A 23,295-nucleotide genomic window follows, 5' to 3' on the forward strand; every position below is an offset into this window, starting at 1 on the left:
GGAGGGAGGCACTTGACAACATGATGTATAAAATGGGATCTCCAAGAGCGAACAGATTGTGTTACCTCTGTTTACAGCACAAGTTACTGGAACGTGTCCATAATTAAAAAAGGATGTGGAAAATGGAAAAGGAATTAGCAGAGTGATACAGAAATAAAACCTGACTTGGGGACTAGAAATCTTGCTTTCAGATGTACAGGGCTTGAGCAGTTTGATGTATTTTACCTAATCCAAACGAACTACTGGTGAGCTCAGGCAAGTTTAGTGCAAACAAACAGACACCCATTTTGCATCTCATATAGATGGTAGAATTATTGTCAGAGGATGCCGTGAAGGCCAAGAGTACAAACGAGTTCAAAAAGAAATTAGGTAATTTGTGAAGGATCAATTCTTCACTGGCTTTTGAATATAATGGCCTGGGTATGACTGCCAGCTCAGGATGTCCTTAACTCTGGCTTACAGGAAGCTCCTATAGATGTCTTGTCTCTCATTGCCTCTTCTTCAGGATTGTACATCAGGATTGTACATTATAGCAGAGCACCAGACTAGAGAGACCATTGTTCTGATCCAATACAACCATCTTCATGCTCTTACATTTGCAATCTGTCATCATATTTTCTCCCCATGATGAGAAGATGTAAAATACTGGCAGGTTCTCTGCTCTGGTAGATGAGCATTAGGACAACCAGTGGCTCTAAGTTAAAAACAAAATCTGGCTGGAAATGAGGTTCATGTTTTTCACAGCAAGGCTCTGACATGGGAATAACTCTTGTGGTAGCCTCCTCACCACCTGCAGACTGTTAACATGAAAAAAAAAAAAAAAGCCAGCTGATCTTGCTCCACAAGGAGACACCAAGCACTGGGCTGGGAAATGGCAGAGGAGCGTGATTGCTGAGCTGAGGCACGTAACCCAGAGGGAGAAGGAAGGGCGAGGGATCATGGACTCAAATGAAATGAGGTAGTGGTATGTGGGTGTGGGGACTTTCCCCTGAGTTTAGAAGGGAGATGCTGTTTTTTCCCTAGCTACAGGTGGTCAGAGGGCTCACTTGTTCCAGACTTGAAGAAGCTTTAGGGGTTTCTTTATATACATATATTTTAATTACTTTAGTTTTCTTCTGTCTGTTCCTTACTAACTTAAGATAAAAGGCACTCTGAAAGACTGGCAAACCCAAGGGTTCTCTGTGCCCACTGTAAAAGCAGATCAATTTGTGGACAATATGGACAAAATTGTCTAGTCATGAGGCAAGGTAAAGCTCAGTATCTTTAACAGAAAAGGGTGCTACAGTCAAAACACCGGCACAAGAATTAGGGAGGAAAAAAAAAAAAAAAAAAAGTGTAAAAAAAAAAAAAGGCACCAAGACTAACAGCATTTCCTGCCCTGGTTTGTGAAAAACAAATGTTTGGTTGGGTGTACAAATATGACCTAGAAACCTTCCCAGGTGCTTGAAGGTGGGAAACCAATCTAAGACACTCTCTTCCAGGTTTGCCTTCTCATCCCAACACCACTGGGAATGACTGCCCCTGCTTTACATACTCACCCAAGTACGTGGTGAGCGTACTCTAAGACTCTACACAGGGGGTCCAATGTGGGAGGGAATGCTACTGAGAAAGAGTCTAAAAGCAGCTACAGATGAGAAGACTGCAAGTGACTTGAATGTATATATGCCTTTCAGGTGGAGGGACTTTTGGACTTGCATGGGTGGATCCTCTCCCTGGCTGCAGAAGAAGAGATGTGAGTCCTGGGATTAGCAGAGCCTGCCCACAAGTGTTTTAAGGCTCCTGAACTTCTGCAAGAGGCTCACGGGAGCTGTTTTGCTCAGCCTTACCTTCCAGACAACCTTCCTCTGACAGCAAAAAACGAAACAGATGAGAGAAGGGTATAGTTACACTGTGCCCAATGCACCTGATAGTATGGTACAACCCCAAAGAGACTGTTTTTTGAGAAAGGACACACTGAATGAAACATCCCTTTTCTGATCCAGAGATGTACTTGTTCCAAACAAAAAACTTAGTAAGAGCTGTGCTGGGCCAGGAGAGAGTTCTTGGAGTAGATGTTAGGCAAGTAACACACTGTCTCATTTAATAGAAATAGGTCCAAGTAAGGATGAGTCTCCTTCCAGGTTCCCTAGACCTGCCTTGGGCTCTCTAGGCAAAGGACTGTTCCTCCTGGAAGCCCGAGAGCAACCTCAGTGCGTTCAAATCACTCTGTGGACAACTGGCCAAGACAAATCTGATGCTAATTGACCACACGGGGACTTCTTGGTTACTCAAGTTTGACTTAGGCATGATCAGAGTCGTTTTTGCTTCCTCCAGCAAGCGAAACGTGGCTGACCGTTCATAATTTTTTGTACCAAACATACCAAATTCGTTGCCACCAGGGGGCACTTTAGGCAGGAAAGATAGAGCCGTGTGCTCACGGGACTCCAATTCACCTCCCACTAATGAATCCCTTTGAGAGGCTTAGGAAAAACAGCGCAAGGTGTACCCTCCAAGCTGAAGTACTTATCAGTTTAAGCTACATGTGGTTGTGATGCCTGTTGTCTTGGAATGGCGCTCTGTTTCAAGCAGAAGCATGGATCCTGAAAGAAGAGATGGAGGCTTAGCCTTTATGTACCAGGTAATGCAGGAGGAGCTGAGCACTGAAGACTTCCCTGCCACAAATGGGAGAGATGGTAGGGCAGGGTTTGTTCTGGAAACCCTTTAAAACGTAGAAAAACTGAGGTGGAGTAGGATCCTCTCCTGACAAGAAACTGCAGTCAACACCATTAGCAGAGCCTTTCCAGAATGCTTATTTCTGCAGCTGTGAAAGGGATCTGCAGAAGACCCTGAAGTATTTCTTATGAGCAAAACCTCAGGGGTCATTTGAATTACGAGGGTAGATTTCCTTTTTTTTTTTTTTTTCTAATGAATCTTCTGTGAAATTTGCCTTATGGAGAACCGGCAAATTCCTAGCTCAAATTTTGGTCCATATTTATTACACTGGTATCTCAGAAGATCAGGTTTGTTGGAGCCACATCCTACAGCCTCAGATGGTTTTGAGACTTTGGATATGACACAGGAAAAAAAAAAAAAAAAAAAAAAAAAAAAGTGACATTTAAGAAACTGTCCTTCATAAAGGAAAACAGCAAATAGCCATAAGCTTTCATATATATTTTCTGGAGTGCTTATGGATGAGCCTAGCAGAGTGCTGCCTAAATTCATGATCTAGAGTGCTGTCCAGCAGGCACCCTTCTGTGAAATCATTTGGATGTGCAATAACAAAAAAGTTGCTGAAGGATGTTTCAGGTAAGGGTCTTTGAAGATTTTCATAACAAATTATATACCATCACTGTGTTTAGTTCCAAAGTCTGATCATTGTGTTTGCTTTTGTACTGAAAAAAAAAAAAAAAAAAAAAAAAAAAAAAAAAAAAAGGTTTCTAAGGTTTCTGATGTTTTTGCACAGACAATCACAGAGCTCTGGGAACTATTTATTGATACATCTTACAGACTTTACTGGTTTTAGGATCTCCAGTCTGGGTTATATGAAGCCTCAGCAACATTTGGCAATAAGATTCTTCATTGCAGGACGTGTGGCCTAACACTCTTCTGACATGACACTACTTCATGGATTAAGCAAATAAATAGAGAAGAAAGCCTCCTGAACATCGTTAGGACACTGGAAATGTTGGACTAGATGTTTTGAGAAAAAAAAATAATAATAATAATAAGGTACATGGTAGAGAATGTGAACCATAAATATCATTACAAAGAACTCTGGAGGTCTGCAGAATGTGCAGCTCCTACGGCCTCCCAGTGACAAATAACATCAGCTCCATGCTTATTTTTGCAGCTATGTAAAGGGATCCACAAAAGACCCTGAAGTATCACCTACAGTTCATATGTGGTTTGCGTGTTCGTCTGTCATCTTTAATGGGTGATTTGCAGCAAGTCAGCTAAGCATCTGCTGTAGCCTGCCTGCAGCAGTACTCCTGACGAGGCCGACAAGGTGAAGCTTATCTGCTCTGATACCGCAGCTCACGGAGGCTCAGCTAAGGAACGACTGTTGTGCTAGAGACTTCCAGCTGGGATGTAGGGCCTGTTCTTCCTGAACAGCCTGAGATGGGAACGCATCCTCTTCCCTGTCTGATTGAAGATGCCTCCCACAAGAGCAAAAACTATACTTGATGACACCAAGCTTGGCCTATAATCCATACTGTGTGGCTAGGACCTTTGCATACTGACACCCTGGGTCTTTCCTCACCCCTGCGATTGTCCATGTTTTGCTACAACAGTGAAAGCTCACCGGGAAACAAACCCCAAACTCATTCACTGGCGGGCAGTGCTCCAGCCCTGTCCATCTGTGACATGTCCCCAGTCTGAGCCCACACATGTAAACACAGACTCCTTCCCCGAGGAAGCACACAGCCATGAGCGTGTCTGTCTTTGACTCCATTCTTGAAATAAGGGAGAGAGGTGGGAGGGAAAAGTACATGGGCTTCTTAAGGATCTGGGAAGGCAAGTTCTTTGAGTTTCCCATATGGCGTATGGGAATTGGCTGAGCAATGAGACTCCTAAGCAGAGGGCCTAAAAAAGCCCCTTAGCCCAGAGAAGTGTTGGGAAGAGAAGCGATTTCATTTACTTATTTATTTTTAAAGCTAATACAGCAGTGTGTTTATGGGCTTTCCTAAAGCAAGGAAGGTTTTTCCCTCCCAGACCAGCAGTGGCTGGAGGGCTTGCTTGTTCCAGGTCCGAAGCAGAGTTCACAGTTCTGTCCATGTGATGGTTTTCAATACGCCGGTCTCGTTTCATTTATTGACCCTAGCAGAGCCTGCAAGTGCACGACCTCCACAGCTCCCTCGAAGCAGGCAGTCCTGGAGGAGAACTATGAAGAAGGAGGTCTCTGGTTCGCTGGTTCTGCTCTCTTGGTGGGAGGAGAGCTGCTGGAAGCTGGGGGCAGCTCCCACTGGAAGGGGCCGTGAACACCAAACATCTCCTTGAGAGCTGTGACGACACCGTGATCAGGGCAAGGAAAGCTGCTAAGAAATTTGCCTCCTGACAGCAAAACCTCTCTCAGATAAAACCCCTGAGGGCTTTGATTGAAAGCTGAGGTCCGGCCTACAGCTGCACTTGGCGCAGTGGTGAGGCCTGACCAAACGGCAAGTCCAGCCCGTGCACATTCCTGTGCAGGCAGCCTCCTGTGTTTAATCCCGGCGTGCGCCGACTTCTGGTGTGACCTTTGGACGGCGCTGAGGGAGTCCTGTCCCCAGCTGATGAGGCTGGCAGATGGTCACAGGAATTAAATGAAATGCGTGGAGGATTAGCAGAGAGCCGAGAAAGGTGAATAAGGCTCCTGCATAGCGCCGCTGCTTCTGAGGAGGCACCGGTGAAGACGGACTTTGTTCCTGCCTTGTTGCCTTCATTGATTTCCCTGTGGAAGAAGAATTAGGCTCAATGGCAAAATATTTCTTTTCAGGTCTAAAGAAAGGGAAGAAACTGTAATATCCCATTGTTATCTGCTATCTCTAGCCCTCAGCTCAAGTCAGCAACGATGTCCCACAGGACACGGAGGTGACCAAATGTGAAAGCAGATATTCTCCTAACTACTTCCATATCTGTAGCTGTATCTTCTAACTATCCATAGGTAGTGACAAAGGTGTTTATTAAAACTGAATAAGGTGGAAGAACCAGTAGAAGCTGTGGAGTCGAGGACTCCATAGAGACGTGTAGAAACTGGCTGGCGGCCCTTCATGCTGGCAGCCCTCTGTCCTGCAGCATTTCCCTCGGAGGAAATGGGGAACGGCTGCTCATACAGCTAGTGCTCATTCAGCTAGTGCTGCCCTGACTTGCAGGTGCTGCCTCACTCACTTCTGGACGATCAGATGGATAGAGCCAGGAGTACTGGTGTTGTACCTACACAGAAAGCAGAGAACTCTCCACACTTTCTCATTTGCAAGCGCAGTCTTCACTACTCATAGTATGGCACTGCTGCAGCGGTGGGGAAGACACATGAAAATTGGAATAGGCCTCTGTAGAAACCGGATTATCCTCTAATCATTTATCTTCAGTACCAAACATTAAAAGGTGACTGGTCAGCAAAATTGTGGGGAGAATCCTGAGGACTTGCTCCGATATGAAAGTATTTTGAAATGAGCATGGACTGGAATCCATCAATTTTTAAAATGGAGCAATAGTAGGAATATAAAATTGCACAAGTGCAGTTAGACGATACGTGCAAGTTGAATCAGCACATTCATCATCGTGCCCAAGGCGAGCGGGAGCAGGGAGAGGCGTTGCAAGTCGGTCTGATGCAAGAGCTACCTGCTTTTGAAATGCTGCTCACCAGGGGAGATGGCCCAAATGGCTGTAGCTGCAGCTGCCAGGGGAGCTTTGTGGAAGCAGGACAGAGCCGCGGTGAGCATGGCTTTCAGACAGGAGCACCAAGGCTGAGACGGGTCCAGACCCAGCAGAGCCTACAGCAGCAGGTGGGGGCAGCGGGAGCAGTGCACCTTGACCCCGGTGTGCTGCCAGATCCCACCAGCCAGGCACACACCTCCCTGAGACCTTCACATGTGTGAAGGGGCTTGGCATTAGCTGTGCCATTTGCACCATGTTTGTGTCCCTCTGTGCCCTGAGCCGGCCCTGCAGCCAAACACCGACATTTGGATAAAACGATTGACGCTTTGCATCTCCAGAGACTAGCAACTGTTTGTGCTGCCAATATCTCATCTGTTGCCGCTGTTGGACATGCACAAAGCCGCTGATGCTCAGACAAAAGTTGGTATTATTTACAGCTCCCAGTCCCGGTTACTCATCGTGTGATTGCCAAAACAGAGTTTAAAAAGGAAGAAACACTAACGGCAACTTTAAAGGTCTCCAAAGATAAAAGACAAATATTTGACAGATCTCTCCCGGGCAGCTGGTGGGACAAAGAAGCGAAGCTCTTGCCTCTCTAAACACTTTCCTTTCATTCTGTGACTGATGCTGCATGGGTCATGATTGATGTCAGCCAGGGCAGGGATGCTGTAGAGGAGTGCTTGCCTTTATACAGCAGCCATAGCTTTGGTTCCCCTTCAGAACCTCCGTTGTCTGGTGAGGAAGCCTGATTTTGGTTTCAAGAGCTTCAGAATAGCCCTGGAGCTTTACATTTGAGGCATTTCCTCACTCAAGTGCCTGGCAGATGGAGCAGCACAAGAGGGAGGAAGTAGAGCCCATGCACACTGGTCTCCAGCATGCAGGGGCCATTCAAAGAATTATCACAGGTCTTTTAACTGACGTAAGGCTGTCCTTGCCACCAGCTGCTGTCCAAACCATCATTTTTCTGCCAACTAACTTCAACGGATCGGATCAGAACATAACCTAAGACATACAGACACAACCATCCACACAAGCTGTTTGAAATATTTTTAAACGCTTTTATTTACAGTGCTAGTTGAAAACAATATATATATTTATATTTATCATCCTCGTGATGTCTGTGCCATAGAAAATGCTGTGGCTATATTGCCTTTAATTTACAAAAAATGGTCACAAGAGAATCTAAAGGGAAAAATGGAAATCAAAGTTTGGTCCCCAATTTACGTATCTCTTGATTTGTTTTAAAAAAGCCTCCAAATTAAAAAAAATATGCAGTTATGATGAAATTCATATATAAAAACAACCCTTATCTTCTGAAAGATTCATGAGGGCCAGCTTGCTGTCTGTCATGTAAACTTGAAAAATAAAAACCTAAGATAAATCCCATCTCTGTGTATGGTTTAATAGAACCGTTATTTGCTTGTAATACTTTTTGTCTCTCAGGGTTCAATGGGAAAGCAGATGAGAGGAGGCCTAGGACTGGAAAATGCACCATGAGATCTGTGCCTGCAGCCTCCTGGACTCAGGGAGAATATCTGACAGCAGGTCCCAGGAGCAGAAGCTGCCAAGAATCTCACTCATACTAGTGAAGAAAAGGGAGGGCAAGTGAACAGGAATGATAGGTGCTTGCCATGTGAAAAGCCTGGCATATGGGCCTGGTAAGGTTATGCATTGGGTCACAATGGGAAACAATGAGATTCTTGAGGGAAGAGGTTCAGTTTTTAAGTGGGGCACAGCTGGACGGACGTGGGGGATTGGAATAATTCCAAGTGGGGAATGTCATAGATGGGATGGATCTTCGGGTGGGAAGGAAACTGCTGTCTTCCCTGTTTGAGAGCATTTCTAACCTTTCCTCATCTGAGATTGTGTGAAAGCCAGAGGCTAATGGACAGTGCAAGCACAGGCTGGAATGGAGGAGGAGAGATGGACGGAACAGAGGAGATGGAAGGGGAAGGACTCAAGCTGAAGACCCGTTCTCTGTCTTCTGTCTCTTTGGATCCACTTCATCCTGTGCATCACAAAGAGAAGGAAAAAAAAAAAAAAGGAGTTACTGCCAGTCATCATACCAAGAAACACAATGTCTCCACAAATCTCTTACTGCTGTTCTTTACTCCATATGGAAATCTCTGCCTGGCCCACCCTAAACCCACTCCTCTTTAAAGCATGCTTGAGTGTCCAACAACCGTTCTGTTGGTGGCCATAGCTAAGACGTGGACAGCTCCATTTGCAGGAATACATGCACTTATGCTTTCAGGAGGTGCAGCAAGCCCAGGCTCACGTTACTTCTTCCAGACCTTAAGATCCACCCTTACAAATCCATCTTCTGGCCTGAAGCCCAAAAATCACAGGTCTTTGAGGGGTCATCCCCCAGCACCTTAACTGGACCTGGACCCTACAACCAAGTTTTATTGTCCCCCTGCCACATCAGATTTGTTGACCCATCTGCTGCCAAAGCAGCAACGAGACCCGAGGGTGATTCGAGATGCTCAGCAACAGCATCCATGTGGATTTAATCAGCACACAGCTGGCAACCTAGTACCTTCTCAATGCCATTACTCTCACACGATCACTCACCTCTTCCTCTTCTGCAGATCGTTTTTCTGCATGCCCATCCTGCTCTTGCCCGTTCTCGTCTCCTTCTAAACGCAAAGAAGGGAAGATTCACAGGATGACTGAAGTAGCATTTAAGGCAATGTAATCTCAGTCAGAGAGCTCAGAGAAGGAATTTCCCTTTGCGATCTTTCATTCCCCCACAGCCTGATTACCCGCCCACCTATTTTCCCTGTATTAATTATACGTACCGTCATCCTCATCGCCACCTTCCTCTTCATCCACATCCTCAGGATTCTCTTCCTCATCCTCTTCAGCTCCGTTTTCCTCATCCTGAATTAAACAAATTGGTCAGAGCAGAAGCTGGCAGCAGGACGACGTTTCCATGCGCTCCTCGCTGCAGGAATTACCTCCACACCTCCAGCCACTTCAGACTCCGGTCTCAGGCATGCATCAAGTGAGTGACCTCTGCACTGTTACATCCTTCCCGCTGTCCCAGTTGTCCCGTGCAGCCAAAACCCTCCTCCCACCCTGCCTCCTGTACAAGACCAGTGCCCCCAGCACGAACCTCGGTGAGGCCCACCTGACAGGGCCCATCCCAACGATGCGAACACCCCTCGGGGATGCTGGGAACACACCTGCAACCACACTGCCTCGGAGCTTCCTCCGCCCGTGCTTTTCCCTGCTGGTCCTCCCTCCGGCCTTACCCTCCTTACGGACCCCAGGGTGCCCGAGTGGCGCAGGACCACCTCCCCGCCGCCACCTCCCCCCGACTGCCGCCCGTCTCTGCTCTCCTCGGACCTTTTTTCAGCCCGCGGGGCCGCGCTGACCGTGCCAAGTCCCGTTCTCCACGATCGCCCACCAGCCCTCCTTCCTGCACTGCCCGTGCCCCCCGCGGACTGGCTGCGCACACAGCCCCGGCCGCTCACCTCCACCGCCTCCTTCTTCTTGTCTTTGTGGGCCGCCTTCTCCTCCGCCTTCTCCTTCTTCTCCTTCATCTCCTACGCGCCAGACGAGAAAACCCATTCCAGCGGGCAGCAGCGAGGGAAGACGCCGGGCTGCCGCTTCGGGCGGGTTTGGGGCTGGCGTGTGCCCGTGTTTTTGGCACGCGAGACACGCGCGGCGGCACCCTGGGGGTGGGGTGGGGGTGGGGGGGTGCGGGCGCTCTTTCGCCCACATTCGCGCCGCGCTCCCCCCACCCCCTCCCTCCCGCCCGCGCCGAGCAGCGCGCGCAGCCTCCCGCGCGCGGGCCCTCGCGCCCCCCGCCCCGCCCCGCCCCAGCCCCCCCATTGGCGGAGGCCCTCGCGCGCCCCCCTGCCGGCCGGGCGCGCGCGCGCGAAGGAAGGAGGGAGGGAGGGGGGTGGGAGCGCGGCGCGGGGCGAGCCGCAGTCCTCTCCCGGCGCGGGACGGGGGAGGACGCGGGGCAGGGGGGGGTGCTCCGCGCGGCTCACCTTGGCGCTCAGCTCCGCCGGCGCCTCCTCGACGCGTTTCTCCGACATGCTGGCGCTGGGGGGAGCGGGGCGGAGGGCGGTCGGAAACGGCGGGGGTGCGCGCTGAGGAGCTCCGGGTCCCGGCGGTGCTGCGGCCGCGGCTCCCGCCCCGGGGGCCAAAGTACCAAGGGTCTGCCGCGATGGGGGGATCCGGCGGCGGAGGGGATTTATACAGCGCCGGGTGACGAGGAAAGGAGGGACCTGGCGAAGGGAGGGGAGAGGGGACGGGCGGGAGGCGGAGGAGGGACGGAGGGCGGAGGCCGGCGGAGCGGGGCCGCCAGAACAATGTGCGCCGGCGGCCGGCGCCCCCCCCCCCTCCCCCCCCTCACACCCCGGCCCCGCGGAGCCTCGCCGCCTCTCGCCCGGCCCCTCCCCGCAGGTGCCCCGGAGGTGCCAGGGAGGGGCCGGCGCGGCACCGCCGGCGGCCTGGCGGCGTGCCCGGGGAGCCGCGAGGCCCGCGGCCCGCCTCACGCCGCCCCCCGCGCGCCGGCAGGAGGAGCTGCGGGGCCGCGCGCGTGCCGCGCTCCCGCCTGGAATTTTCCACTCGCGCCGCCGCTGCCAGGCGCCGGCCCCTCCCCCCCCCCCCCCCCCCCCCCCCACGGCCGGGGCCCCGCGCGGGAACGGCCGGTGGGGGCGGGGAGGCGGGCGGGCCGTTTTTCCCGCGCTCTCCCAGGCAAGGGGGGCGGGGCCCGGCCCGCGCGCGCGCGCCGGCGGGTGGGGGAAGGGCGGCGAGCGCGTCCCGCTTCCCCATATAAGGAGGGACCGAGGGGCGGGAGCCCCATTGGGCTATTCAAATGAGCCGTCTGCCTGGCAACAGGCTTCCCATTGGCTGCGGGGGAAGGCCGGAGGGGGGGGGGAGCGGGGGCGCGGGGACGGTTGTTGCGGCGAGTGAGGGGGCGCGGGGCGGCGGCTGACGGGGCTCGGGCACCCGGCGGGGCTCGGCGGGGCTCGGCGGCTGGAAGCCGACCCCGGGCCGAGGCAGCCGGCCGTGCTGCCGGCCTCAGGGCGGGGGCCGGGGGCCGTGCGGCGGAGCCGCCCGCGGGGGGCCGCGGGGCCGGTCGGTGCTGCCCCCTGCTGCCCGGCCGCGGCGCTTCTGCCCTGAGGGGTTGTGGTTGTGTCCGCCGAAGGGAGGTGTGAGAAAGACAGGGTAAATAAATCATAACGTGCGCGATGTGGAGGCGGGAGGGCCCCGCCTTGCCGTTGTCTCCTCGGTAGCCACTGCTGCTTCCCTCGTGGTCTGATAATGTGATCCTCCCACCGCGCACAGCGCATGGTGCCCCAAAGAAGCCCAGCAGTAACCCAGACGCACAGAGCGAGATCAACACAGAGCAAACAATGAGAACACTTTAATTACTTTTTCTCCTCTTCCATAAACCCTTCTAGGCAACTTCTTAGGTCAATCTGGTCAGCACTCGAGCCCGGGTATTTGGTTCAAGTACCCCTCTTTCATCCCTCCTTCCTGCAAGAAAAAAAAATAATAGTAATTTCTGGAGCTACACCCAAAACCAGGAGCTCCAAAAATCGACGAGGTGGCTGGACGTTCTCTGCTTCTGTTTGTCAGGAGACGCGTGACTCACGGCCCTGCTGTGCCTCGCACCGACCCGGATCTTTTTTGCCCTTATCTTTACAGGCTCAGCTGCCGAACGCGCGGAGCTGCGCCACCGCGTGCCCCCTGCTAGGGACGTGTTCATGCCAGCGCACAAGCGGGCCTTGGCACGACGTCCTCGAGGGCAGAACGCAAGGACCGTATCCAGCGACGTCGGGATGCCCAAGGAGCTTAGACGCCGCTCCCACAGATGCGTATTGGCAAACAGCTGTTGGTGTAAGGGAAGTGTGCTTCCGACAGCCTGTAGGGTGGGACCATTTGGTTCGCTCTGCAAGCTGATATGCGGCCTGTGGCCTCTTTCTTCTCCCTCAGCACATCCAGTGTGCAGCCTTACTGCTTCCTATCCACAATCTCCACCATATTCCCTTTGCATTTTTTTCCCAACTCTCTTGATTCTTTTATCCATATTCTTGTGAGCGATCTTCCTATGGCCCTCTCTCTGTCTTCCCTTTGTGCCGTCCCATGTACAAAATTCAGCTCAGATACCCGTTCACAATTTTCACGTGTCCTGTTTTTCCCTGCATGGCTGTATCAAGAATGTTTTTCCACTTACATCCTGTGTGAAGCTCCTCTTCATGCCTTGCAACATGCCCGCTTCTGCGCGCCCTTCCTGCCCCTCAGATCCTGATGGGGGGATTCTCCAGGCTTCTAGTGTGCAATGGCTTCACTCCTGAGGGCCTCCCTTCACAGTCTCACCTAGCTCTTCCCCACGCCTTCTCTTCTTCCATCATTTTTGCACCGTTCTACATTGCACCTGCAGGGTCCGTTTGCAGCTTTTCTCTGCTCCTCTCTCCCGTCTGAGTTTTCCTTTGCTGCGCACTCAGCATGCAGCATGCAGGTGCGCCGCCCTTCTCAGCACGTTCGGCAATCTTCGCTTCAAGTTGCTTTGCAAACTCAGCAGAGTATGTTCCATCCTTCTTGGGGTGTTATGCCCTTAGACAAGATGAAGGAGGTTACATGACACGAAGCTGTTTGGGGACATGGACAGCATGCACGTCTGCAGCCCGGAGAGCAATATGGATGTAATTTTCTCTGTACAATAAATTAAAATTTTTATGGTGCGTGCTGTTTGTGCTTTGTGTTTACGGAGGTGTGCGCGTGTGTACACACACGTTTGTGTACAGTGGTGGTGTTTTCTCTCTGTCTTTACGTGCGTTTACTTTGGTGAGTGTAGAAAGTATGGTATTCTTCTACAGATGTGTTTTAAGTTCGCACGTATGTCTTCATGTGTGGCCATGGGATTGTTTATTTCCGGGGGCCTTCCTGTGCCATAAGTATTTTTCTGCTTCTAGCTTAGGCAGGGTGCACGCACCTGAAGTAAATATTTATACGTTTTGTTTTAATAGTTCTTCCTAGTCCTGTCACTGTATCGTCTTAGTGGGGAGGGGAGCTCATAGTTTATGTTGGAGGCTGAGGAAACTCTGAGCAAGGCCAAAACATGATACCGCATATTTTAAGAGTTTTATTCAGTGAACTACCTCAGAAGGGTCACATATGAACATAACTCCTCCAAACTGTGTACTGAACAGCAGAAGGCCATGTATTTGCGTTTGCTTTTCTTCTATTTCCATAAATTCAGACACAGAGTTTGTACCCTTTCACGTAAAGTGAAACCAGCAAAATCTCAGTGTGAGGAGGGGATGTGCACTTTTACGTCTTTAATACGCGCTGCTCATCTGCTTTTGTGAACCCGTCTTTGCTGGCATAGCGCAGACAGAGGCCGTGGTTCTCACCCACGGTGTGACAGGCACATTCTTAATACCAGCAAAATATTCCGAAAGTAATCACCGCCGGCAACACGAGCTGCGGGCACCACGGGCTGGCTCTAGCATCCCAAATACGAGCTGCCACGCTTGAGGATCAGTTCAGAGCTGTCCTTCACTCGGGACGCCCTCCACCTGAGGCCAGAATTAGGTGTTGGGTGAGGGTTTCGTAAGAGGCATGGATGCAGGGAATCAGGGAGGGAACGGCCGCGCGTAGCTCTGACTTTGGGTAAGGAGGATTTCTTTGTTTTACAGGCGTCCACAGGGGCTCTGGGATATCCGGATTTACTGAGAAGCCGCTTCTGTCTTCTTGGCCAAGGCGACCAGGCCCTGTAAGAAGCAGGTAAAAAGGCACGATTTTCGCCGCGCTGTTTATTTACCTTCGCCACGTGGCGCGCGGTTTGCTTTCGGAACGCTGGCACCGTGGCCGCCCCTGAGGCTGGCTGTGCCGCCGGCGGTGCTGGGGATGTTCGGGGGGGAAGCGCCGTGGCAGCGAGGCAGCGGTAGGCGGGAGAAGGCGGAGGCCGGGGCCGTGGCGTCATTCGCCACTTCCATTTTGCCCTTCGCTCACCTCCTCCTGGCTGCTGGCTGAGCTCCTTCTTCCTCCCCTTCCCCCCCGTCCTCCTCCTCCAGCCCGACCTCGGCGGCTTAAAAATGCAGGGACACGGCTAGCGGCTTTTGTTGGTGGCAGAAAACGGGAACAGCCTCAATGAGGAGCGTGACAGAAGCAAGATGGGAGTCCTGTGTTTTACGCCCCTCCTCTGCCCCCGTGCTTAGTTGCTCCATGCCAGCAAACGGCCATCCGCATGGGGCACGTTGGACACAGTGAGTGCTGTGCAGAAACCCCACGTACGAATCCTGCACGGAAACGCAGATTCTGCATTTCTCAGAACGGGGAGCGTGTCCACGTTCCAGAAAAATAATAATAATCATAATAAAAAGGTAGCATTTCCAGTTCCTCCTTCCAGGGTTTCGCTCAGCGTTAGCCACCGGCGTTAAGTGTTTGCAAGCGGGACTCCCCCAGGGTTTGCGGGACGGGCAGTACTGCTGGGAACGCAGCCTTTGGTAAGAGGGGTTACACCGACATCACCCACAGCTCGAGAAACGCCCTGCGAGGCGCAGCCTCGGCCCCCCCGGCCCGGGCACTCGCCCCCCGGGGCTGCGGGCAGCGGTACCGAGGGGCCGCCTGCGGCGCGCTGCCTGCTCCTGCCGCGAGGGGGCGCGCTGCCGCCGCTCGGGGCGGGCCCCGGCCGTCACTTCCCGCCCTCCGCCCCGCGGCAGTGCGCGTGCGCGGGGCCAGCCGGGGGCTGCGGGCGGGGCTGCGGGCGGACATGGGAGCCCGGCCCTGAGCCGCCTCCGCCTCCTCCTCCTCCTCCTGCTGCTGCTGCTGCCGCCGCTGACCCCTCACAGGCAGGGGAAGGGCCGCGGGGCCGGTGTCGGTCTTGTCCCGGCTCCGGGGGGCGGCCTCGGCGGGGTGAAGCCGCCCGTGAGGCGTGCCGGCCTGCTGCTCGCCCCGCGCGGGCCGCGCTCAGCCCCTGCCCCCTGCCGGGAGCCCGGCCGAGGGCAGCATGTTCCGCCTCATGAGGGATGCGGAGCCGGAGGACCCCCTCTTCGCCATGTGAGTCGTGCCGGGAACGCGTCCCGGGGGGCGGGGGAGGATGCGGGCAGGCCGGAGGGGCCCAGGTGCGCCCTGCCCCAGCGGCCGGGTAGGTGGGCAGAGCACAATGCAGCAGGGCGGGAGCTGGCCGCAGAGGAGCGCGAGGGGAAGCGCAGGGAGCAGCCAGGCTCGCTCTGCTCCGGTTTCGGCAGCGCCAGGATGCGTTCGTGGAGGAAGGCGGCGTTGAAGGAAGTAGGCCAACGTGCCTCGTCGCTGTCTGACAAAAAGAGGAGCAGAATGCCTGACGTATCGCTCTGCTTGAGGGCTTCGTCTTTGGAAGCTTTCAGCTCAGATGGGCGATGTCCGCTCTCCTGCTTGTTAGTCGCCGTTCTGCGGAAGGTGAAGGAGGCTGTTAAAGGAGTTGTCAAGTTGTAAGAAACTAAATAAATAGAAAATTAGTAGTTCTGAAATGCAAACCTTGAAATCCACCGAAGGTCCCAGGGACTGTTCTTGGTGTCCCTTTTACTGGAGTATTTTTTTCTGTCCGCAGACCAGGTGCTGCTTGTCGTCAATAAACTTGGTAGTTCTTGCCAAAGCGGATCAGGCTTAGACTGTGCTGCAGTAAGAGTTTGTTTCCATTAAATATGGGACTACCATAAATCTGGTGGAATTTATGTAGGAGGAAAAAAAAAGTCATTTTTACGTTTATAAAAGTGATGATAACCAAGAGTTTTATCAGCTGTAAACAAATTAGCAGGAGAAGAGACCTTGATGTCTCAGCTAGTCACAGAATGAGTGTATGTTCTTATTGATGTGGCGGGGATGAGTCTGGCTTTTATTATGCAAAGTATTTCCAGTAGAGACAGAAAAGTATTGGTTTGTGCTGGGTGCCTTTGTGATCTCAGGAAGCTATATGCCGTTCAGGTTATTCATGCTCAGGAAGGATAAGTGCAGGCTGTAAAATGTGCAGAGAAATGCTATGGTATTTCTCAGAATCCTTACTGTGGCTGCCATCTTTTGTGACAGTTTGTGCCTGTTCTTTCTCTCTCCTTGCTTCTCCAGCATGTACGAGTATATACTGACCTCAAAGTGGAGGCTACAGAAGAAAGAAAGGAAAAGCATTTAGGGACCCTAATTATTGTTTTCTTTCATTCTGACAGTGAGACTCGGACCTGCGAAAGCTTTGTGATCTCAGCCTTGCAGGTGTACACCTAACATCACAGGAAAATAGCAGGTGGAGATGATCTGGGGCAGAGGGATATCAAAGAGTGTCAGGCCATACAGCGTATTCGGGAGGTTTCAGTCCCTGTATTTGAATGTGTTTGTGCACAGGTACTTGAAGGGATTAAAACAAACAAACAAACAAAAAACACAGTTAATTACAACTGGAATGGCCTTAGCCATGCTTAGCCCAAAAGGAGCAGAACACTAAACTGCTACCGAACAGGCATTGGTTAGCACATGAGAAACGAGAAGAGAATGAGATCCAGAGTTTTTTTCCAGCTACAGGGATTACCGTATATAACATTGAGTTCTTGGGGTTCTGGATTTTCACCTTAAAAAGTACAGTCACGGTTACATAAGAGAAACTCAGTCAGTATTATGCAGGGCTTTGCCTTCTGTCACGCTTTCCTCACCGTTGTTCTCCCAACCTTTTCAAAAGGGACCCTTTCGCTATCCACCGGCAGCATATGAACCGCATGTTTTCTGGAAGTTTTGGCTTCGGCCCGCTGCTTGGCATCACGGATGGGACCACACCTGGGGCGCGCCAGGCTGGCCGTAGGATGCAGGTAACAGAGGGGTTGAGTACAGGGTAGTATTTCCTAAAAACTGACAAGGCAGTTTTCTACCATTATTGGGTTGGGCATGCCCCTTGCCTTCTTCTGTTAAATGGAAGGAAGGGAAGGTGTACGTGTTATTTCTCAAGGCCATAAATCAATAAAACTGCGAGTAATATGGAAGCATTACTTCCCTCTGATTTGTTAGCAGTGATACAATTTGAACCACTGTGAGTCTGTGGGACACTTTCTTAACTTGTTGGGTCTGAGTGTTCCTAGTTCTGTTTCCAAGAAGCGTGAAGGTGTTCCGAGGAGGATGTAATATTTGTCTGTTGCAAGATCATCCCCTGTTCTGTTTTTCTGTTGTCCTGGCAGGCAGGAGCTGTTTCACCCTTTGGGATGCTGGGCATGGTAAGTACTCGTTTTTTCTGTGCCAAGTCTGAAGCTTCACAAATTGTGGCTTCATACTGAGATTCATTAGTACTCTGTGCAACTAGTAGCTAAAATATGAGCAAGACCGTGTGTATCTCATATATAGTAGGTGGTGAGGATGAACAGTGGGGGTGGGATGGCTTGAGGAGACCTGAATAAGCTCTGTTTGTTTTCAGATTTATAGTAAATGGAGTACTGAAGAGGGTATTGAACTGGAACTGAATGTAGCTGGCTTTTCTTGGACCTCTTGCAATGAATTGCTGTATGACTTTAGGCCTTTTGCTTGTTCCCCTCTAATGTTTTAACCCGGCCTGTGAGCTGTTTTAGAGGAGAGAATCTGGTTATATGGATGGGTTGTATCTGAACCTTGAGCAGAGAAGAGGTCTAAAGCTGTTCCAGGACAACAGGTAGTGGGAATTGTTATAGTTAATACCCAGGAAGAGCAGGAAGTCTCTTGATAACCTCATGTGTGTGAAAAGAAGCAACAGATACATTTAGAGGTCACGGAGGAACTATGGCAATGTAAGGAAAAGACTTGGCCATCGTTAGGCTGAGGTGATTATTGAACCTCCTTTGCCAATGGTGCTGGATGGAAGAGCCAACAGAATAATTGAGGGGAACAGGACTGGAATGAGAAAGGTGTTCTCACGTACGTACAGCCATTCTTGGAGCGTGCAGATCTGTCATCTGCTGAAATAATACAGTGGAAATAGGTTATTACAGATCCAGCAACTTCAGCTGCCTTGCGGGATTGCCTCAGCAAAAGAGGCTAGCGTCCCGGAGTTGTTCTAGCTCACAGAAGGATTAATAACACAAATAAATAGACTTCAAAGGATTATAACGTTGCATGTGAGTACTGGTCTGCTGAAAACGAGAACAAGAATCTACTCGAGGAAGCAAAAAATGAAAACAAAAAATCAGCACATTTAAACTGACATAGTAATTTTGTTTACGTATTGCACAATCAGCCTGTGAGACCTGCTGGCCTGGTATGTTACTGCAGCCTTTAGGTTTACACGATTAAAAAATGAGGTGTTTATAGGGGAAGATAAGAAAAGCTATTATGTTAGGAAGAACATAATCTGTGGAAACTCCCATGTGGTTTAAATTAATTGTTGATAGTGATGAGGTGAAAACATCCCTGAGGATGACTGTCTTACGGCTAAGTCCGCTGTTAGTGCACATCCTGAGATTTTGTCTCTCAACTTTGCTGAGTGCCTGGGTTCACAAACCCCAGTTCAACAGTCAGACTCCCACTAAAAGAACACCCTTTGTCCTGTCCGGGGATCTGGGGAACTGGAACGTCTGGGCAATGCAACCTGAGAGACTGGAGAGAACAGCAACTCTAAATCCTCTTTTTTTTCTGAACTACTTATCGAAAGGGAAAATAACATTTTTTGTTTGTTTGTTCTTGGACATCAGTTTCATGGCCCTTGCAAACCGCTTACTGTAGTTCTTTTCTCCTGTATCCTTCCAAGCTAACTGTTCCTCTGCTCTCTTCTTCTTTCCTCAGGCAGGTGGCTTTATGGATATGTTTGGCATGATGAATGACATGATTGGGAACATGGTAAGGACCCTCAGTGAATCAGTCTGTATTAAGGTGCTCCTACCATCCTCTCCTTTGTCTCCCATCTTACTGTGCTGCTTTTGTGTTGGCTGCACTCAAGCTGCTAGGATGGCAGAGCCTCTAACTGTTGTGTGCTGACCAGGGTGAAATGACAGAGCTGTTTCATGGGGCATAGCTGCTGTGAGTGCAGCGAGAAGAAATAGGGTAGGAAGTTAGTGTGGGGGTGGACTTCTTCGGAAAGAAACAGGAAGAGCTGTTCTCCAGAAAGATGGACCCATGAGAATTACACTCAGAATCCCAGAATGGTTGGGGTTGGAAGGGACCTTTGGAGGTCATCTGGTCCACGCTCTGGTTCAAGCAGGGACACTTGGAGCAGGTTGTCCAGGACCATCTCCAGGCAGCTCTTGAACATTTCCAAGGAGGAAGACCACACAACCTCTGTGGGCGACCTCTCTGTTAGAGCGCTCAGTCACCCACACAGTGAAGTGCTTCCTGATGTTTAAACAGAACCTCCCGTGTTCCAGCGTGTGCCCATTGCCTCTTGTCCTGGCCCTGGGCACCACTGAAAAGAGCCTGGCTCCATCTGCATCGCATCGCTGGGAGAGCTGGACAGTCTTCCTTTTGTAATTCCCTCTTGCTTAATTGTACAGAGAGACGTAACTGCAATCTCTTCTTCCCTCCCTTTTCTCCTTTACACCGTTGCTCATTTCCCCTTGCAGGAACATATGACAAATGGTGCTAACTGCCAGACGTTTACCTCCTCGACTGTCATCTCCTATTCCAACCTGGGTGATGGGCCCAAAGTCTATCAAGAGACCTCAGAGATGCGTTCAGCACCTGGCGGGGTAAGAGAGAGGCTGCGGTGTGTCTTCCCAGCATGAGGCTGCTGGCTTTGCTGACGGTGAATAGATCTCATTGGGTGCCTCAGTGCTGGCCACCCACAGCAGTTCTGTTTTGCAGTCAGCTGTGGTTTGAGGAACGCATTGTGAGTCACTGAACCATGCTGAGGGCCATTGGGAAGGGATGGGAAGTGCTGGCGTGGGGGGTGGGTGTCATTTTTTTCCCCCTCATTATTGTGTTGCATCTGACATACGGGGGATGGTGGCAGTGCAACGTGACTGAAGTACTGTAGGCAGGAATCGGAGTGCCTTACGGGGCTGGGAGAACGAATTAAAACACTGATCCTGCGCACACATCTGCCCTCAGATCCGTGAGACTAGACGGACTGTAAGGGACTCAGACAGTGGCTTGGAACAAATGTCTATTGGGCACCACATCAGGGAGAGAGCCCACATCATGCAGCGATCCCGGAACCATCGCACAGGTGACCAGGAAGAACGGCAGGACTACATCAACATGGACGAAAGTGAGTACTGTGCACGTCCTCCTCCCCAGCAATCCCAGAAACCACTTCCCCCTTTTTCCCCAGCTGAGCTTGTTCTTCCGTCCTTACCTAGGTGACGCAGCTGCATTTGACGATGAGTGGAGGCGAGAGACCTCCCGCTTCCGGCCACAGCGGGGCCTGGAATACCGACGTCACGAAGGCACCGGTGGCCACCGGGCCGAAGGGACTCGTCTCGCCATCCAGGGCCCTGAGGATTCTCCCTCCAGACAGTCCCGTCGGTATGACTGGTGAACCCGGAGCAGACCTTGTGGGGGGTGCAGCGTGGTCACCCCCAAATCTATCTACACACTATTGTAAGTCTTAGCAAGGTTTGATTTCTTTCCTCTTTTCCACCTTCCACTGCACGGTTGCTTCTTAGCCGTATGGACTTTCTTCTCGTTGCCCCGATCCTGCAGTATTTTGAAGTGTTGGGTGGAAGTGTGTTTTCCCAAATATTGTAAGAGCAGGGGAAGGTGGGAGTTTAGAGAAAATAATGTTCTGAATGGAAAAGTGGAAGCTGTCGAAGTTAGTATAGTCATCAAGAAAAAAGCATGCTGTCAGCCAAAAGTGATGGTTGAAATGGTATGAGATCATGTAGGACCGCACTCTATACGGCATTTATATTGTCACTGTGTGGAACGTTTACTGTCAAAAACAGGCTGAAATACAAATAAGTGCTAATGTCTGTCGTCCTGTGTTTTGAGGGTTCTCTAGGATATGATCTAGTGCTTGAAAATCAGTATTTGTTTTTGATCTTTAACCATCAAGTTTAAGATTGTCTTTATCTGTCTTCTGTGCTGCTTTCTAATCACCACTTACTCTTTTTATGTTCTCTCTTTGTTTCCCTTCCTCCCAGGTACAGACAGTGAAACTCTGAAGCCCCTTCAAAGCTCCACTTGGACCCTCCTCAAATTTAGTATTAACCTCCTTCCCACTTATGAATTGAAACAAAGCAACTAATCTTCTGCGTTGTTCTTTTTTGCCCCACTTGGGTGCTGCAGTGGGTCACGGAGAATCTCACTGATGTGCAAGGAACGTGTTAATTGCCCATTCCCTTTCTGCTCTCCTTTGGTTCTTTTCTGCCAGTAGTGGTGGGCATGAGGAGCTGCCACCTTGCCTCTTCCGTCTTTTCCACTCTTCCTGTGCTGGGTTGGGCTGGTTCTGGAGTTTGTGTTTAGTCCCCTGTGAAAGAAAGATGAGGGAATCCTGCTAGACCCCTGCGTTAGTCCCCTCACTGGGACAAAGGCTTCTATTCCCCTCCTGGTCCTTGGTGCAGCTGTGGAGAAGCAGAAGGATATGTGTTTTAGAGAGGTGAGGAGCAGAACAAAAGCTGGATAACCTGTGGGCCCCCCAACCTTTCTTCAATTGGCTCCCCCACTTTTTTAATTTGTGGAACTTGTAACTAGATGTTTACTGAATAAAGAAACAAGCTAAAGAATTCTCGGATGGCTTTTACTTTCTGCTAATCTAATTGTTCCTGTTGTGGAATTAGGTAACCTCTTTCATATCCTTAGGAAATAGCTGAGTAGAAATTTGGTGTCTAAGGCTTTTTTTCTATAAAGCCTTCTCGTATCGTTAAAGTGAGATAATGCTCAGTGACAACATGGAAATTGTAAAGGACCCAACAACCCGCCACTTGCAAAAAGACACTCTAATTGCTGTAGCTTCACTGCATGTTCAAGGGGAACTGTGGATGTTTTTTCTTGCTGCCTGGTCATCTGTGCAGCTCTAAACGAGGCCTCTAGGGTTCCTGCATGGCTGGGGACTATTTCCATGATCTGCTCATTATTTCTCTGCAACCGAGGCTGACAACGTTTGACATTTTTACCAGCGATCTCTTAACTTTGGTAATAGGTGAAGCTTGGAAAGCATTGGGAATGCAGGACTAAGAAAGATCACCTGGTTTCTTGCTCTGGCATGTACTGTTACGTAAACTATTTCATAAATTCATGTGGAACAGAACAGAGGAAATTAATGCTTGACTTGTGCTTGAAAATGGTGAGCCAGGGTTTTGCCATGTCTTACCGTGTAGTACCTCTGGGCACTAACAGAGGGACAGACGCCTCATTGAGTACCGATTGTTTTGCCCCAAAAATAGGGTGCGGGATCTGGTGTATTAATGGTTGGGTCAGAGTTTAAGCGTGTTCCACCCTCCAAGGATGCACAGGGAAGAGCCTTAGCTGGTGGCAGGCTCTGTCCCCACTTCTATCCCCTGTTCCATAGTAAACCCCAGCAGGAGTCCTGTACTTCAGGTGCTGGCTCAGCAAGGCCTCCACCTCTGGGTGCAGTTGGAGAAGTCTCCAGTGTCCATAAAGGTGAGGGGAGGAGACTCGGTTGAGGCGGTGAAGTAGTTGGTGGAGGAGGAGAAGCCAGCTGTTCCCTAGAAGTGGCAGGAGTTCCTGGAGATGTCATAGTCCAGGCAGGCCACAAGGTCAAAGCAGTAGCTGCACTGAAAAAGCAGGGTTTGTTAGAAGGAAACAAGGCACCTTGGTGTTGCCAGGCTGGGAGAAGAAACTGAAGCCACAGCAGCCCTCATCTCGGAGGTAGTATCAAGCTGACCCAAGATGTGACACCTGCTGTTTTGATCCAGCACAGAACCAGCTGAGCTCAGGAGGGGGCTTGCAGCACTGCATTGAGATGGTGGCGGTAGCTGGCCATGAGTTCCCTCGCCGTTCTTTGAGGTGAAGTCTGAGGATTAGAATTGCAGAAATGCTTTCGCTTCGAAGGGACCTTAAAGATACCTAATTCCAGCCCCAACCCGCATGGGCAGGGACACCTTCTACTAGAGTAGGGAG

At 50.9% G+C, this 23,295-nt stretch overlaps 2 protein-coding genes across 4 annotated transcripts; one reads left to right on the plus strand and one right to left on the minus strand.

Annotated features, from left to right (window-relative positions):
• Positions 1-8,079: 8,079 nt before the first annotated feature.
• PTMS (parathymosin) lies at positions 8,080-10,436 on the minus strand. Its single transcript, XM_035313982.1, has 5 exons — positions 10,335-10,436; positions 9,813-9,884; positions 9,135-9,216; positions 8,908-8,972; positions 8,080-8,341 (listed from the first exon to the last, which is right to left on the minus strand). The coding sequence occupies exons 1-5, from the start codon at positions 10,380-10,382 to the stop codon at positions 8,291-8,293; spliced, it is 318 nt and encodes a 105-aa protein (XP_035169873.1). The 5' UTR covers positions 10,383-10,436; the 3' UTR covers positions 8,080-8,290.
• A 4,617-nt stretch (positions 10,437-15,053) lies between these two features.
• Positions 15,054-21,938, plus strand: MLF2 (myeloid leukemia factor 2). Of its 3 annotated transcripts, none has more exons than XM_035313972.1 (8): positions 15,054-15,360; positions 17,003-17,129; positions 17,493-17,528; positions 19,063-19,116; positions 19,836-19,961; positions 20,323-20,482; positions 20,574-20,739; positions 21,357-21,938. In XM_035313972.1, the coding sequence occupies exons 1-8, from the start codon at positions 15,311-15,313 to the stop codon at positions 21,367-21,369; spliced, it is 732 nt and encodes a 243-aa protein (XP_035169863.1). In that variant the 5' UTR covers positions 15,054-15,310; the 3' UTR covers positions 21,370-21,938. The 3 variants fall into 3 exon arrangements, 2 of the variants coding, with proteins under 2 accessions (XP_035169863.1, XP_035169858.1); XR_004747092.1 differs by having other exon boundaries at positions 15,311-15,360; positions 20,574-20,814; XM_035313967.1 differs by having other exon boundaries at positions 15,311-15,360; positions 20,574-21,938.
• The last annotated feature ends 1,357 nt before the right edge of the window (positions 21,939-23,295 follow it).

Source organism: Oxyura jamaicensis, chromosome 1, assembly GCF_011077185.1.
Source record: "Oxyura jamaicensis isolate SHBP4307 breed ruddy duck chromosome 1, BPBGC_Ojam_1.0, whole genome shotgun sequence".
Taxonomy (NCBI): Eukaryota; Metazoa; Chordata; class Aves; order Anseriformes; family Anatidae; genus Oxyura; species Oxyura jamaicensis.